We start from the raw sequence: 18,280 nt of genomic DNA, 5'->3' as shown, positions 1-18,280 counted from the left end.
CATTTAAAGCACACAAAGGAATACCAGATGTATGGAGCATTCCCATCAGACACCCAGACTGATGCAAAATGGCTGCAGGATATAGGCTTAATACACAAAGCAGCACCACTCCCACTCATTTCTACTGATAAAGCAATCTACACTGGTGAATTACAGCTCCTCACCGACAACAGATGGGAAGCAACCTGAGATGACATCACTAAAGAGCTGAGATCTTGACGGCTGCCAGTTGCACTTATTCTAGAGTAAACAGGACTGAGTTGATAAGAGAGGACAAAGGGGAGAAAAATGGCACCTCATTGGTCTTGATTATATGAGACGGGCTTTTATCCACATGACACTGCTCTCAATGTATTCACAGCCACACATACACACGTACTGTAGCACAATGAGTGGGTTTTACATACAGATTTGTTGCAACATAAAATTGAATTATTTGGTTGGGTTGGGTTGATTCGCGTTTTTATTGAGTTGGAAAATGAGATCTTGGTTATACATACACTCACGGAATGCATACAGCAGCAAGTGCTGTTTACATGAAGGGAAGGCTGTGAAATGTTCTAAAATTCGACAATATGAATTTGTGTCAGATGGATGCATTTACAAAGAGTGAGGAACATAGTCTACCCCTGCAAACACAGACAGACACACACAAGCTCACTCACACACACACACACACACACACACTATACAAATAGGGTTCAGAGGCATTTCATCAGAAGAATGCTCTCTCACTCACTCCAGACCAATCACATAGTGGTGTGATTTTTGAGCTCAGCTGTCCACAGTGACCATATTAGCTTCCAGCTTTTCTTCCATCAGTGGATCATCAAAAACGGCTTGATTTCCCATTTACTGTTCTCCGTGCGCTAGTATAACCTTGAGCAATAAAGGTCAGGCTATTTTCTGAAACCGTAATCTCGCTTGTAGGAATTTGGATTCAATCAGTTTTGATCAGGGAAGAGCCTATACGTATGGTTTATATTAAATGAACTGGTGGAATAAGATTATTTTTTCTGGATATGTTAATAAAATATGAATATTCTAAAAAAAACATCATACATTCTAAAACATGAAATAAAAGCTATGAGGATCTAAAACCTCTGTATAAATAAAAATAGTATTTTGGCTAATGACACGCTAGAAATGACTTACCAACCTACAAAACATCAGCTTTATACAAAAAAAATATGCCATCTTCCTTGGTACAACCACTATGTTTGGTTACAGTGATTTGATTCTCAAATATTATAAATCAAAACTAAAGCACGCATGCTCAACTGTACAAGGTAATTGGCCTATTTACACATAATATCTGAAATGAATGCATTTTTCGTCTGGTTATACCCCAGCCGCTCTGTGCTCAGAGTACAGTCTGGCAGTTTGGCTTGTCTCTCACAGTCCAGGTGGCCCTGTCTGTGCTATGGCCCCCCGTCTCAGTGCGGCCCCTCCGTGGCCCCTCCGCGGGCCCCAGGCTGGAGGTGGTGCCTCCTGTTCCTGCTCTTCCTCATCTCCTGCATATGTTTCCACTTCCCCGGCCCCAGGCGGTTCTTGGCCTTCTGCTTCCTGTCGCGGAACCACAGCGTCTCGCAGTACTGGTCCATGCTGAGGGCCGGCCCGCCCATCAGGCGCAGGTAGTCCTTGTAGCGGTGGCGGGCCTCGGAGGCCAGGTCCTCGGTGCGGCCCGTGCGGGGCTCCAGGTGGCCCGGGTCGATGACCCGGAGCGTGACCTTCAGCAGGGGGTGGGTGAAGGAGTGCTCCTGGGCCATGCAGAAATACGCCCCCGCGTCCCTCTGCTGCAGAGCCCGGATCAGCAGCCCCAAATCCGTCCGGATCACCCGCTCGTCGGGCTTCACCTAGGGGGCGGAGGGTAGGGGGGTCAATCGGGCATGTTCACACGCCCCCCTGAGATACACCTGCATTTTCTTAAGTGTGCCCTAGTAAAATTCTGCACTTCAAAGCCACCAACTTCACACACAAGTGGCCCATTACACAGCATTACAATAACACCTGCTTTTAGTTGGGACTGGGTGGGCAAATTGAACCTGGAGTTTTACAGTTCTTGTCTGCTTTCTGTATCCAGAAAACCTATAATTATTTAATTGTACCAGTCATTATGGTTAATTAGACATGTGAGAAGCACCTACTCAACCCTGGGTGAGAATCTCTTACTTATTTTGTTCAGGGTTTAATAATGATCATGCTACACACAGCTGAAAGTTTACAAAAGCAGATTTATGCACAGCTTTAGTTCTGCAGGCTAATGACTGCAAATAAAGTTTGATAGCAGGGGTAAAGGCTGTGGAAAAGCTGAAAGGTCAGCAGCATTAAGATGACAAGGGGCTGGCAGGGCGTGGGACATGAGGAAGTGATGTCGTCGGGAAAAGGTCAGCCTCTTACACAATGCTCTAATGGGCTTTTTACACGGGCTGTGCTTTCCCGATTCACCACGTGTCACGGTGCTGTCAGGGTCTAAAACTATGCAGCTGCATCAGACTGAGGGAGGCTCGAAGCACACTGCAGTCAAAGGTGATTACGCTAAGGTGAAACAGATTATGAGATGGAGAGCACAGAGGGGGGTGATCTGTGCGTGTCCTCAGACACAGACAACAGTTAAACGAGAAACCTGTATGATGTGACCTAACTTGATGGAACAGCCAGCCATGAACATACGATGCGCTTCAGCTAACATAGACGGTGTGAAAGATTTACATGAGGAATACAGAAATGCTGACTTTTCAACCTCTAGGACTTTGCTTTGGGCCATCACTTTGGACTAGGTATGGAAACTTGAAAGAATTCAAATGTTTACTTAACTACAATTTGATGTAGATTATGGAAATGAAAGGTCATCTAGTGCAGCAATGGAAGTTTTTGTTATTTATTCTCTTTTGTCTCTTGACCTGATGCATGACGTGAACTCCCATGGGCTAAGCTCTGGACTGAGAGCACAATTTCTTCACAATTTTCCACAGTTTCAAGCATTTAATTAATTCAATGTGGTGAATTAATACACAAATACATTTGTAGGAACTCCCATTCAACCAGTTCCATTCACTCACACTGCTAAATATTCCCACATGTATTCCTTTCCAGTGTTCTAACACATTGCTCCGCAGCTAAAGCGCTATATTCAAACAGGCGTGTTATCTATAAAATGATGCTGTCATCTCCATAACGAAGATCAGAACTAGTAAACAATTCAGCACAACAGCAGGTCTGGCTCAGAATCTTTGATGTCTACCCCAGGTAGTTGGAATTGGCGGGAATCACCGGGGAAACGGTAGGCATCTGTGACTAAAGCACAAAGGCTCTGTGCTTAAGCATGCCCAGATGGACGGCGAGAAAGGCTCTTGCTCGTGTGCTAAATCACCATCGCCACAGTCTTTCCTCTGGGGCAGACCTGACACTGGCAGTTGTAAATCTCGGTCTGAGAACTAAGGAGAGGGCACGGGTTTAATAGCAAAGCATGAATGCTTTACACTGCCCCGATTGGGAGGGCAGCTTTACACAGAGCTTGCCCTGCCCTTCGCATAAATCCTTTAAACATAACAGAGCTCTGTAAATGTTGTTAAAGGATTTCATGTACTTCTGAGAACTGGAATGGTCCTAATTATCCCCAATATATTTTTCTAATAGATTATATAAGAATGAGGGTGTGGATTTCCTCAATGTGTCCTGACCGGCCGAAGCAAACGCTGCAGAGCTCAGCCGTGGGATAAAACGCAGAGACGTCCACCTGACCCCTGAGTAACGGATGAGGCCTGAGGAAGGAGACCGTGGGCCGTCATGGACGCACGGGATGTTTTTTCAGGTCACCCAGAGGGGATGAGACCAGTGGGCAGGACCCTACAGGAGGGGTGGAGGGGGGTCTTTTACTCAGCAGAATGACCCACTGACAGGCTAAGTTCCCGTCTTTCCCATGAGCCTCTATGTACCGGGAAGAGGCGAGGTGGGGTTGTCCATGCCAGGACCGTGGGGTGACAGGTCCAGAGACACCCTCTGCCAGGTCGTCCGCTTCCGACTGGCCCCGTGGCCCCCATCCCACCCGTTCCTTCCTGGCCGGGACACGGCAGCCTTCCCCAGACTGCCTGTGAGGCACGGCTTCAGCCTCAAAGCCACATGCTCACTCTGGATTAAAGAGGGTGTAGCCCGTTCTCCGGTAACAGCGGACACTTACGCAATCTCAATGTGCCCCGAGCACTTCATACAGCGTGCTGATCAGTCACTGTTTACGTTTCTTTTTCCTTTGGGGAAATCCGAGTACAGTCTGGTCCTGTCAACAATCACGCACATGCACTGCTTCTTCCTGTTAATATATTTTTACAGTTTCATTTTTACACAGGAAAACACGCCCGTGTTCCTGGAGCGGGACGCAGGTGCGCCGAGCAGCTGCAGAGGGAACGCTCCGTGTCACGTCGTGTTCGGAAATGACCGGAAGCCCCGTCACATGATCGAGGGGCAGGTTGAAATAGAGCAGAAACACACAATGCACGTGACTGTGCACACGAGCAGATTACGCAGTCAGTGAGATGAGAACTGAAAGAAGACCAGAAGAACATGAAAACCAGCCGTTTCCCTTTAAGTTTCTCAAAAAGTGACCGGTGGCAGAAAAAGAAAATCAAGTAACTGTCTTTCTGGACATGAATTCCCTGCTGTCTGGTTTCCACTGACCATCCACTAAATCAAAGCCCTCCGCCTCAGAAGCGCTTGTCCCAGCAGTCCACCATCGAGCTGCTCCTAATGAATTGAGCGATCGATAACCAGGACAACCTTGGGCGCGGTAACAGGCCCCGAACCTGTGTGTTAAGGAAGCGGTTAAAGAGCCGGGCTATTAATCACCAGCGACTGCTGGCTCATGAGCGAGAGGGCCCAATCCTCCCGCTTGCACGGCCGAAGAGCCTCATTACAGCAGAGGGAGCATTTCTGTCCGAGACAAGCTATTAACAACAGCGCCTTTCGCAGCGCGTATCGCGGCCTGAAGATGGATAAGAACGCAGGCTTGTGTCGCGGTGGAAAGAGTAGCTGAGTCAGCAGCACATCCATCAAGAGAACCCAGAGAGATCAGGGAGCCACTCCGACTGACTGCACACACCAGGAAGTTCGCCGGCAATCTCTAAACTCATTTATAATTCCTTGGAACCAAAGACAAAATTGCAGATTGCCTCAAAAGCAATTCAAGCATATGACTGAACTAAGAAGCAAGTGTTCACACTTCATTACCATAATCTCTGATTAAATGGTTGGAACTATTGCTGACTTTTTTCCAGAACTGTACAGAAGGTGTCTTACCCAAGTTAAACAAAGAGCAAAGAGCAATCTATTATCTATATAATAAAAGTATAAGAAAAAAGTTCATTGTTTATGGACAGCTTGAGTGAAATTATATGCAGTGATTTGACTTCAGCTTCAGAACTCTGCAAATGAATTCCATGCAAAGTAAAGTGTAAGTAATTGTAGACAGACTTAAATATATACCTCTGTTTGAAATCCCAGGCATTTAATAAAACAAAATTTTACAAGATCCATGTTGCAGCCACCTAAATAACCAGGCCACCATAAACATGCAACAGAGAAGCAACTTGCATGCATGTGGTTCATCACAGCGTTTACACTGTATCACATTGCACATTTCTCATACTTCTTTTTTTACCATTAGCTCCAGACACTCACAGCAGCATATGGGGGACACGATGTTAAGAGATGTGTTTTTTTCTCTACAGGGAAGGATTGTAATGGGAAAAACAGTCGGGCCTTTCTAGAAGTTTCCACACCTGTCTTTAGTGTTTGCGTTCCTCTGGGATGGGCGGGTATAGAGCTGTCAGTGGAGGCGTTGACTAAGCCCCAGTCCCTGTCATCCCGTTTAGGAGACGCGTGTCATCTTCTAGAGCATTCTCCCTCCATATCTCCCTCTTTCTGGCGCCTGTCACTCGTCTCCTTGTGAAGCGGAGAGCTTTCAAGCCTCCTGGACGTCTCGTGAAATGCATTCAGAGTGGAGCAGGAGGAGGTGCCGCTATCAGAGAATTGGATTCCCGCCCTCCTCATGTTCTTAACCAGCCACCCTCTAACTGGTTTCTTTGAACATATTTGTACTTGGCGCCACTGCTCATGTTCTTCAAGGTACATTATATGTGTTTCTGCGCAGTGTGAGAGACAGTACTGCACTGAACTCCTGCCCTTGGAAATAATGCATTCATATTAGATGGTAACATGGGGCCACTCTAAGGAACCAAAGAAAACTGCAGTGAATGTATGTACACACACTCTCCGTGGGTGCACTTCTCAACACTCGAGAAAGATCACAGCCATTGATGTGGATATGTTATTGGAGACTGAGGTCATTTTCATGACATGAAAAGCGCGGTTTCTAATAAAAGACAGGCCCAAACACATTTTTATTTATTCTTTTCTTGTAGCCCCTCCTCCTTTTCCTTTTTCCTCTCAAGTCACCAATGTGTGATATCAGCATCCACACATGGAGTGCTGTAGCCTCGATATCTTATTGAATATTATTGATATCATTTTGGGCATTGAACCTCCTTAAGTTTCCATAGTAGAGAAATACTAAACTAAACAAAAATATTATTTACTCGAGTGTGTGCCGTTGGCATTGCCCATGAAAAAAGGCAAACAACAAACAAAACTGACTTGATGCTTCGGACAGTAATCTTCATTTAAAAAAAGAGTTCCATATATATTTCAGGTCTTTGAAAATTAACTTTTAGCCTTAGGACGGTAAGATTAAATCCCAGCACACTTCGGTGAGGCCCATGGCCTCAGTTTAACAAATGTTACTGGTGTGGCTGGGAGCCAAGGGGTTTGAGCACACGAGGGCCGCAACTGGCTCTCCTCATTCCCCTGGAAACCATGTAACCGCCAACCCAAACACCCAGGTGATCCTGCTGTGAGTTACGCTGCCGGGCGTGGCGGGTGGTGGTTGCATTAATGTGGCAATTTTCCATGATAAAACACTGAGCCTCCAAAAGCAACAATTCACTGATTGACCTGACACGTGTCACATGTTAAAAAGCCATGATTCAGCAAGGTACTTCCCCAGTGAAGCAGGCGTGACGTCTGAATTAGCCACGGAATTACCCGCCTAATCCTCCGCGCACAGAAGAGGATGTGCTCAGTTTCAGAGAACCTGCGCGGAAGACATTAGTCACAGTCCCACATGACCTAAGTCACCTAAATTCCTTTCGTTAAAAATGCTCAGCTCAGCTTTATACGACTATTTAGTCCAATTATTTGTTCTGAATATTGCCGTGTCTCTAAAGACACGTGCTACTTAAAAATAGAGCAAAACGTTTGGTGGAGATACAAGTTACAGTCCCTCGACATTACATTCGAATGAGTATCTGATAAATTCTCAGTACGTTCAGCTAAACTGTTATCTCTCGCTCCCTTTTTCTAAATGTAGCCATCGTATACGTAGGCAGGCATTCAGTTACTGAAGCCTGATTAGTAAAATGAATGCCTGACGTAAGGATTATTGTATGGAAAGTGGCTTACTTTCTCAGCAAAAACAAAACGGCTCACAGTAACGCCATTAGGGCTATGATGGGTAAAGACGCTGGACGGTTGCCTAAAGGTTCAGAGGTGAAGCTTGTTTCAGTTGGGGTCCTAGCACTGAAGGCCTTCCTATCATCACTTTGACTAAACCAACTGAACCGTGTTCTATTCTGAGAGTCTATTCTGGCCTACTGCATTTCAGCCCCATCACCTCTGCGTAGGAGAGATATTGTCACTATAGGGTAGATCCTCTACCTCCAGGGTAGAAGTGCTCTTAAATACTGTATACATAGGTACATACTGTATAGCCTGAGAGTGCTTGGCCGGCTGGACTTCTGCCCCATCACCTGAATTGTGTGTAGAGGGTAGCTCTAGCTTCAGGGTAGAACAGCCCTTGCATATACGTGGATCTCTCTGACTTTACAACAGAGGCCCTGCTACACTGCAAAGCTCCTCTGGGTCCAGGGTAGAGTCTATTTGAGAGCCGCTCTAGATCCAGGCTTATGTGCAGCTGTACTTCTCTGGCTCCAGAGTGGAGGCTGGGATATGTAGTACAGTCCAGGGAGATCGGATTTACAGGCGAGTCCAGGGTCAGGTCCTACCTCCTCCCGGTGATCGGATCCAGGCCTCTGCAGGAACCAGCGGATCAGAGCCTGCTGGGACTTAGGGACGCACTCCAGAAACGTGGAGTTGTGCTCCACTCCGAACATCAGCCTCTCTTCAGCCTGCTCCATACCGGCAGCTGCAGGGGCAGAAGGGACACAGTCAGGTATTCACACACAGCTGAGCTCACATATCATCATTGATTCTACTGCTTATGCTGGAAAAGGCAAAAGGAAAGATCAAGCTCACTCACACAAATGAAACGTGCAGACGTCCCAAGGCAAAGGAAAGTTCACATTCACTCATAAAGTATGACACATTGATTCCTTGGCATTACATAACTTTTCCCTAAAATGGCACACTGAACAGTCCGTGCAGAAACGGTGAAATGCACTCACAGTCCTCGATGTCCCAGCACTGGCTCGAGGGATCGCCGTGTTTTATATCCTGTCTCCTGGCTCTCCTGTGAACCCAAACACGAGCCCGTCTCATCAAACTCGTCCTTCCTGTTCAATGCGTCCAATCACATCGCAGCTCGACGGGAAGAGGACGGTTCATTCCGAGTTGCCATTGAGTTAAGGAAGGGACGCCCTGGAGCACTAAAGACTGCCGTTTCTGCTGCTGATTTAAAGAGATTTTTCACCCCTGATAACCCATGCGCATCGGTCTTACAAATATGACAACTGCGTATGACAGTGATAAATATGCTGGAAATATATCTTCGAGGTACACGGGAAAGGCGTTTGGGGGAAAAACCTGAAATGTCAGCATCGCCCTTGCTGGTGTCCTGTGGCGCTTTCACCCTGTGTTTCCTTGCCCTTCTCAAGATCAATTTTCAAACATTCAGAAATACAATAACATAACCCACCCCGGGGAGCTGCAGAAAGCTCATTTCTGCAGAAATAACAAGGTTGTGTCACTTGCTACTGCGACGTACATGCACCGGACCTCTACCAAAACAACACTGACAGCGGACATTAATCATTGAAAAGCCAGGGTCTGTAATCAATTTTCTGGCCTGGAAGATAGTACACAATACCCCGTGGCACAAAAGGACGCCTCCGCTCCCTAACTTTCTGCCAAGCTAAATCTCATTTTCCGATTCTCACTGAGAACTGAGAACAAAACCGGGAGGCCTTGGAGAGAGAGAGAGAGAGCGCCAGGGTCTGGATCAATCTCAGACCCTTCAATTAAAAAAAAATAAAAATAAAAAAAACTTTGGCCAACTTCTCCACCAAGAATACCTGTCGTGCACAACTCCCTATTTCTGAAGGACTCCGAGAATAATGAGCCAAAAACCATTTGGCCCCAGAACAAAAAAAAAAAAATCCATTTCTTTTTAATGGGCATCAGCTGACAAGTGGACTCAGGGAGTCTGCAGCCCACACCTCCACTGTTGGCTTTGAAGGGGGGAAGGGCTGATAACGCTGAGGAGACAGGGGTGGATCCGGACGTACCTCTTGGAGGCCGGGACATATCTGGAGCAGGACTGGCCGTCCCAGGCACAGTACGGGTCCCGGGCGAGGCAGCACTCTGCGCATGCCTTCCCGTGGATGTGACAGCGGTGCAGGGACACCTGGGCCAGCCCGTCCCTGGAGCCCACGTACAGCAGCTGCTGCAGGGGACATACACACAATATACATTACACACATTATACACATTACACACAATATACATTACACACATTATACACATTACACACAGTATACATTACACACACACTCAGTGAAAGCCCACGTACAGCAGCTGCTGCAGGGGACATACACACAATATACATTACACACAGTATACACATTACACACAATATACATTACACACACACTCCGTGAAAGCCCACGTACAGCAGCTGCTGCAGGGGACATACACACAATATACATTACACACAGTATACACATTACACACATTATACATTACACATAATATACATTACACACAGTACAGACATTACACACATTATATACATTACACACATTATACACATTACACACAATATACATTACACACATTATACACATTACACACAATATACATTACACATACACTCAGTGAAAGCCCACGTGCAATGTATATTGTGTGTAATGTGTATAAGGTGTGTAATGTATATAATGTGTGTAATGTCTGTACTGTGTGTAATGTATATTATGTGTAATGTATAATGTGTGTAATGTATATTGTGTGTAATGTGTATACTGTGTATACTGTGTATACTGTGTGTAATGTATATTGTGTGTATGTCCCCTGCAGTATGTCCCCTGCATTACACATATTATACACATTACACACAATATACATTACACACACACTCAGTGAAAGCCCACGTACAGCAGCTGCTGCAGGGGACATACACACAATATACATTACACACACACTCAGTGAAAGCCCACGTACAGCAGCTGCTGCAGGGGACATACACACAATATATACATTACACACATTACACACACACTCAGTGAAAGCCCACGTACAGCTGCTGCTGCAGGGGACATACACACAATATATACATTACACACATTACACACACACTCAGTGAAAGCCCACGTACAGCTGCTGCTGCAGGGGACATACACACAATATATACATTACACACATTACACACACACTCAGTGAAAGCCCATGTACAGAAGCTGCTGCAGGGGACATACACACAATATATACATTACACACATTACACACACTCAGTGAAAGCCCACGTACAGCTGCTGCTACAAGGGACATACACACATTATATACATTACACACAATATACATTACACACATTATATACATTACACACAGTATAGACATTACACACACTATAAACATTACACACATTATACACACACTCAGTGAAAGCCAGTGTACAACTGCTACTGCAGGGAAAAGATTGTGTAGGCATTATGCATATTATATACATTACAGACATTATTTACGTTACACACATTATGCACACACTCAGTGAAAGCCAAACAGCCTAACACCATATTCATAAAATAGGAGCGGTGGTCTAGGGTCATTGTTCCCTTCTCCATAACCAAGGGAATTATGAGCTGAAAGGCAAAACTGATCCCAGGTCAGCACTCCAAGTCTAGAACTCTTGATGAATATGGGCCCAGGTTTCCAATCAGGGGTCGGGTGAAATTCCGGCACTCGTCCCAGCTGATTCCCACGTCAGAGGTAAATTTGATTCGGGCTGTGATTTATGCGTGCCCCTGCTCTGCCATACAGGCACGCGGGATGGCCCTTGGGTGCTTAACCCTGGGTGATACTCACCGTTGCATTCTGGGAAATGCACCCATCCTGACTGTGAACCCCAGGACCGCACCCTCATCATTCTGAATTCCTGTCACTAAAACATCTTAATGCTCTTTTCAGCAATTAATTGTTGTGACTTGCTAACAGCTGAGATACAAGACCGGAGGGAAAATGCAAGTCTGAGGCCTCTGTACTCTCCTGCAGAGTACTGAAACTGCATCTTTTGCAGCCCCTCGTAGTATTCTTGTCTTATATTTACACTATTTAAATCTTCTTTTTTTAGAAAAGAATATTGCCAATTTCACAGAAAACTTCACTTGTTAAGCAAACGGTAACTTAAAACAGGCTAATATTTTCTACTTCAGAGAAAAAAGTAAAATTTTAAGTCTCATTACAAGACTAAAACACTAGGTATGACAGGCTTTTATGCAGTGCCCTCCTGAACTTACACTGAACTGGTATGAGATAACAGTCTGTGCTGAGTGCAGGGGCAGGGACAGGTTGTGATATCTGTTTGCTGTTAAAGCACACATCCTGGTAATTAGCGGCAGGCCTGAGAGACGGCCTTCAAAGACTCCCAGCTGTAGGGTTTCTGGAGCATGCTGGCGGAGGGGAGACAGAGGAAGAGGGGCCACGGCTGTGCGCCTTACTCACTAAACCTTAAACTGATAATATTATTTTTAAAAATATTATTGTAGGTTTATTATTTGTGTGCCCTTGGTTCATAGACTTTTCTATTAAAAACGCTGTATGAAGCTTATCAGGCGTACATCACTGCAATATACGGCTGCATTCCTGTCACTTTGTTCAAGGTTACAAAAATCCACTTGGGAATTGGACCTCCTGTAACAATGCTCGTTCCCCTCTGTGTTACCAAACAATTATGTGGAGGACATCTCGAAAGAGGACATTCAATTCCACGGATTTAGATAGTGTTGTGCACACTGACGGATTTCCTTACCTGTTTTGAGGAAATTTCCATATTCACAATTGGTGAAGGGACCTGCGGAGAAGAGAGGTTTAAAAACAGGTTCTGTTTTTGTCAAAAAACCTCATGTGCCGTGCGGATGGAAGAATCGATGCTGCACTGTGCTTTGGTTATTGTTGTTTATACAAGCAGAGTGGAGCCCAAACGAAGGCGATGATAAGGAGGGAGGGGCGCTGATACAAAGGCAGCCTGCTGACAGGAGGAGGAGAAGTCATTTTTAAAGATGTCCGTCTCCCAGTGGACGCTCAGCACAAACACAAGACTGTGCGACTCGATTGGCTTTGCTCCACGCACTCGAAGGGAGTTGTCCTGGGAGCGTTTGTTCCGTATTTAGATACGGTATTAATACTTCATAAGACCACATGATGTGTCTGTAAGCACGAGTGCAATTCTGGCTTTGTTTAAAGGCTAAATGTCATGAAACACGCCTCCCCAAGACTCTCTAAGCATCCCTCCAAAAACAACATTGTTTTTGCTATACCCCTGCTGGTACCTGGGTAAATACTTCTGATTAAGAATAGGCCCGGTCTAGACAGCGTTTCCTTGAGCAGAGTTTAAAGGTCGGGTATTGTATCCAGCATTGCAGGACTATGTAAGCACACTTAAAGACGATGGTTTTTTCCCCCTCCCTTTTGACAAGACGAGTTGTCCCACTTTGCTCTCACTCCACCTCTCACCTGGAGCACCTGCAGGTCCTCCAGCACCACCTCCTCCGTGGCCCAGTTCTCCTTCGTGATGCTCACCACCTTCAGAACCGACCCCACATCTGGGAGGGACACAACACAGCTGTGTTTAGGGCCTCCAGCCCTGTCTGAACTCAATGTCTCCCCACTCTGTGCCTACAACAGCTACTATCTGTCCTTTCAGTTCTAAATGTGGGGAAACATTTGGTTGGCAGTATAATGCACCAATAAACCTGGTTTACACACTCATTTTCATTGGTGAGAGGCATACTGTGTTGTTCATTAGCTGTAGGCAGTTTTTTTTCTTTGTTTTGCTTTTCTGTTTGACAGTTTTTATAGTTTCATAATTCCAGGTATCTAAACAATGGACAATGCGACATGGGATTTGTTTGATTGATGTCTCAACTAATGCAGTGAAAATATGTTAACGTTTCAGTCTGGCGTTCCATTTAATAGAGTGATGGAATTGACGGGAAAGAGGAAGTTAGACAAATTAATGAGTCCTCATGTTTTTGGGTAAAAAAACAACCTTAAGGTCAGTTTTCTGGCTAATCAACTTAAATAGTTTTAAAAGCATTTCACAGAGAACGCTATACATGCAGCAAATGCCACAGACAACAGAAGTGTATTGTAAAAATGGACAGATAATTATAGTGTTACAAAGAAACGCTGAAACCAGAGTCACACAATAATGAAGTGAAAAATATGAATTGCATTCCTTTTCCAACAGCACCCAAATCAGAAACCAGTGCTTCAGAAAATACATCTTTAAGGACATGGCTCCATCTGCTGGTGAACTTATGTAAGTACAAAGAAACGTTTTCATCCCCAGAAAACATGAGGAAAAAAGCCTTCTGGCGTGGGAGCCCATTTTCTGACATCGGATTGCCATACTTAGCATAAGGGCCCGTCCACTGGAGCCTCACTGGGATCAGTTTAATGAAAAGTAGACTGCATCAGGCCTAATACAGGCACCCTTCAGATTTTTCTCCAACCTTAACACTATTATAACAATTATAACTATATCTTTTGTTGTTAGCGTATGCACTTTAAGGATAGACAACACAAAAGATAAAGACATAGATAACCACTGCCCTAACTACACTGTACGGACAGTACATCCACTGACAGGAAAGAGGAGTGACAGTCACAGCTCAGATTTAAACCCCACAGAATGTCATTATAACTGGAACCACTAACCCTTATTTCACATATATGGATAGCTGTTCCAGTTGTAAAGCAGTCTCAGGGTTTAAACTCCAGCTAAGCATGCTTCAATTGACCCTGCATGTTTGATGGCTGTGATGTAAGTTTGTAAGTTGTTTGTTAAACCAAACAAATTGACAAGATAAAAAAGTAAAATGCATTCTAACCTTTGACAATTAAATATATAAAATAGGTATCAGCAGAAAGAGCCTTTTCCTTTTACGTATTCAGCTTTTCCTCAGTAATATCATACCTGTCCCCAGAAACATGACAGCGTACTGTCCATCCTCAGCCACCACACGGTCCACAGCTATTTGAGTCAGCCTGTAGTCCACGTTAACCCGGGTGAACACGGGCGCGCCGGTGACCGGGTACACAGCGTTGTACATCAGGGGGTGGCTCTTAATGAAGCTGATCACTTCGTCAGGAAAGTCTTTGGTTGTCTTGAACCGTGGGTCATATGTTTTGCTTGGACACTGCGATAAAAAAACCAATATGTTAACAAAGTGTATAATGATATCAAGATGATATCTTAAGACATCCCATAGGATGTGGTGATTGGTAAGTTTCAGCCTACCCCCAGAATAATTTAATTGGAAGTCCAGTGACTGCAGCCTGTAGCAAGATCTACAATGTTAGGAAATTGAAAATATGAAAATGTCTCCCTCTAGTGGTGAACAATGAACAACAAAAATAAAGCATAGGCTGCGTCTGGAATTTAAAAAAAGAAAATAATTATTCATATAAAACGGCAGAATTTCTATATGAACTGCAGTGCATTTGTCCAGCTAATCTTAAAATAATTTATTTTGATATAATGGAAGCAGTGATTCATCAGCCGCTTCAATTCACAGTTCATTCATTTGTTAGATAGATAGGCCCTGGATATTTATAACGGCATCAAAACATTGTGATTTAATGATTTTTACTGCATAATAAAGGCTATAATATTAAATAAAGTTCAGCAGTTGCCTAGTTCCATCTTCCTATTATCCCAGTATTCAAAATCATCACTTAACTGTAAAGGCATGTTGATTAGTGCATACCATATGCATTTTCTAAAATAGATTTATAAATACAGTATAAAGTATAAAGTAATCAAGTTTCCAATTGTAGGAGGGTTAACTGGGGGTTAACCCATGAGATTGATAGCTCCTGAAATTCAAAATGGGAGTGGGTTTTTATTTTTTATTTTTATGAAGACAATTTATTGGATATAAGCAATGCTAATGTACGAGGAAAGTGTACCTGAGAAATACTATTTGTGGGAAATGATGTAGTGCTTACTATGCACAGAGCAGACAGATCAAAGGGAGGCAATCAGATTCATTAGACAGTGAATAATACCACTGTTCAAATAAACCAGGCCAAGCCTTGGGCTATTTTGTTAGCAGAGTGAACCCTCATCCTTTGTAGAGCTCTGGTAAATAAAAAATCCTTCACTATCGTCACAACGAGAACCAGCCCTGACAGCGTCATTAATATGCTGCTAACTCTTGTTTTCATTTCTGAAATTGTTACTTTAGATGACCCTTAGCTAAGACCCCAGGGACTCCATTTTACCACAGCACTTAAATATAAAGAATTCAACAGGAGGGCACTGAACCATCACCTTTCCCCTTCAGAGCAGAGAAATATCTTTATGCAAAGTACAAATTCACTGCATGTCTGTACGCCAGCTTTAATGAACGTCACCATTAAATCAGGCCGGTTTATTTGCCCTTTGCCCTACTATATGGTCAGCCCCTGTGTCAGCTGAGCAGTGGCTTCTGTGAACACTCTGCTCTACTCTTTTTGCACCCTGGGATTTTCTGTCCTCCAGGTATGGGATGCTGGCAGTTTCACTTCCGTGTGAATGCATTACATTACATTGCATTACATTAAAGGCCTTTAGCAGATGCTCTTATCCAGAGCGACGTACAAATCAAACCCAGGGACAAGTACGTTCAGGACCCTAGAGGACAGTACAGATCCGGGCACGATCACATAGATACAACTTGAACTCTTGAAGAGTACATCAACTTACCAAGCAGCATATCACGGTTGGCAGCTAGAATACCCAGAGTACCAAAATAACTATACATAAGTGCTATTATAATCTATGGCATACACAAGGCTAAAGAATGCGAGATACTTACAGTCCCAGGTCTCGGGTATGGTATCCGGCCCTCGTACTCCACCCAGCGGTGGTCTGGTCCCTCTTTGTGAGCATATGGCCCGTTGAACGTGGCTCTGATGTCAGCCATGTTGTACATACACACCGCTGAGCCCTTGAACACAGAACTGAAAACACACTGCTGATTTAGTCACTTTTCACCTTTCTCACTAACAGGCAACTGATTTTACAGTACAAACTTTCAACCTAGTGATGATCACAATGCCGCTAGATGCCACACAATATTTGCAAGAGCTTTTTATACAATTAGAAAACCATTGCTCTGTAATACATGCTTTACCACCAATGTTTTAACTTATTTCTAAATTCATTCTTCAAAAAAGTATGAAGTGAATTAACAACCAGTTATAAAATTGTTAGCATGGCACTGTTTAGGAAACTGCATGAAATGGCTGCTTTATAGCCTTGAAAAGTCTTGTGAATTCATGCTAATTTAACACAGTTTCTTTTAGGATAATATGGCTTAATTACTTCCAAACCAGTGTGGAATACTAACAGCCAAAATGGAAATGTACTACCTGATTTACTATCTATATTCTGACTGATTCTGATAATGTCATGCTCATTTTGATATGTTAGAAAGCATTATCAACAGCTTTATAACAAGGGCTTTGACAAGCCCTTAAAGAAGCCCTTGAGACAGTCATAGGATGTACTGTATATCATGTATGTATGCCCAATGTATGTATGCCCAAGAGAAATCTCTGGGCAAAGTCGCTAATGGGCATTTACATTCTGGGATTATGTGACATCACTTCCTTTGGAACAGGAAGCAGGCCGTGGATGTACCTTGTGGTGGTGAAAACGCCATAGACAGTTGGGTTTCTCTCATCTCTGGTAGGGAGCAGAAAGATGTCCTCTAAAAACAGAAAGGAAAAATGGCAGCTGAGGCCTTCACTTCCTGTCTGCCTGCTCATAATGTTCAGAGCTCTGTCGGGTGGGACTTACGCAGCTCGTCGAAGTGGGTATCCACACCATCGGGCCCTGGGATGGAGCAGACCAGCCTGGCCTTGAGGAATGTGGTCCATTTGTTGATCAGACTCCTCAGTCCTCCCATATCATTCTGGAAAACAAACGTCGCCATAAAGGATCTTTACATTACAGACTTTTCCCCTGATTAACACACACAACATACTTGGGCATGTGGTGCATGTAGCTGAATGGAACATTTCTGAGCTAGCTCTAATTAGTTCTCAAGGCACTTAGGAGGAGCCAACAATGAATTATACAAATAGAGAACAGGAGGGAGGTGGAGGTTTTTGAAGCAAGAACAACCATGGCAATTAATTATTCAGTCAGATTTGCATATCATTACGCCCTGAGTTTTCTCTTCACAAAGCAGGATTTCCTCAGAGTACCAAGGGGAGACCCTTCAGTGGATTCTCCTGTTATGCTTTTGAACGACCTGAACAAATGATTCTATAGACCACGGCGTGACCGTTAACCTAAAGGTAAAAGCCAAGCTCGCAGTAAAACTACTATAATGCTCGCCGTACAACACACAAAGAGCCTTAAGGCTTAATAACACTGTATTCTCAATGCTTTAATCTTCAAAGATGACCTAACTCTTGTTATTCCAATTATCCCGAAAAGAGTCCTGCTTTAACGAGTATTACAGCTTGCTCCTAAAGCAATAAAGCTGGTGGGCTTTGACACAAGAATTTTGCAGTAGAGAGTGGAATTTTTATTGGGGGGCTAGCTTGTCTTTGGAGCTGACAGAAGAAGATACGTTCTTTGGGTAGACTACATATATGTCATTAAAAATAATTCAATTACCATTCAAAAGTACAGGTAGATAATATCTTTGTGACTGAATTGTGAGTAGTATTTATCAGTCTAGAGTGTAAAAGTGTATTGAAATTTCAGTCCAGATCCAAAAGC

The 18,280-nt window shown here is 44.1% G+C and overlaps 1 protein-coding gene across 3 annotated transcripts in view; it reads right to left on the bottom strand.

Moving 5' to 3' along the window:
• Positions 1-445: 445 nt before the first annotated feature.
• The window catches only part of sema3d (sema domain, immunoglobulin domain (Ig), short basic domain, secreted, (semaphorin) 3D), a 47,726-nt gene continuing 29,891 nt past the window's right edge, over positions 446-18,280 (bottom strand). For all 3 annotated transcript variants that reach the window (XM_061251323.1, XM_061251320.1, XM_061251321.1), the window contains exons 9-18: positions 17,348-17,462; positions 17,189-17,258; positions 16,362-16,506; positions 14,477-14,699; positions 13,012-13,100; positions 12,308-12,349; positions 9,573-9,730; positions 8,514-8,578; positions 8,115-8,254; positions 446-1,856 (exon numbers count right to left, since the gene is read on the bottom strand). In XM_061251323.1, coding sequence (XP_061107307.1) covers positions 1,437-1,856; positions 8,115-8,254; positions 8,514-8,578; positions 9,573-9,730; positions 12,308-12,349; positions 13,012-13,100; positions 14,477-14,699; positions 16,362-16,506; positions 17,189-17,258; positions 17,348-17,462 — 1,467 coding nt within the window. In that variant the 3' untranslated portion in view covers positions 446-1,436. The remainder of the gene's footprint in view (positions 1,857-8,114; positions 8,255-8,513; positions 8,579-9,572; positions 9,731-12,307; positions 12,350-13,011; positions 13,101-14,476; positions 14,700-16,361; positions 16,507-17,188; positions 17,259-17,347; positions 17,463-18,280) is intronic.

The sequence above is a fragment of the Conger conger genome, chromosome 8, assembly GCF_963514075.1.
Source record: "Conger conger chromosome 8, fConCon1.1, whole genome shotgun sequence".
NCBI classification, from domain to species: Eukaryota; Metazoa; Chordata; class Actinopteri; order Anguilliformes; family Congridae; genus Conger; species Conger conger.
This window is presented reverse-complemented; position numbering and strand designations above follow the sequence as displayed.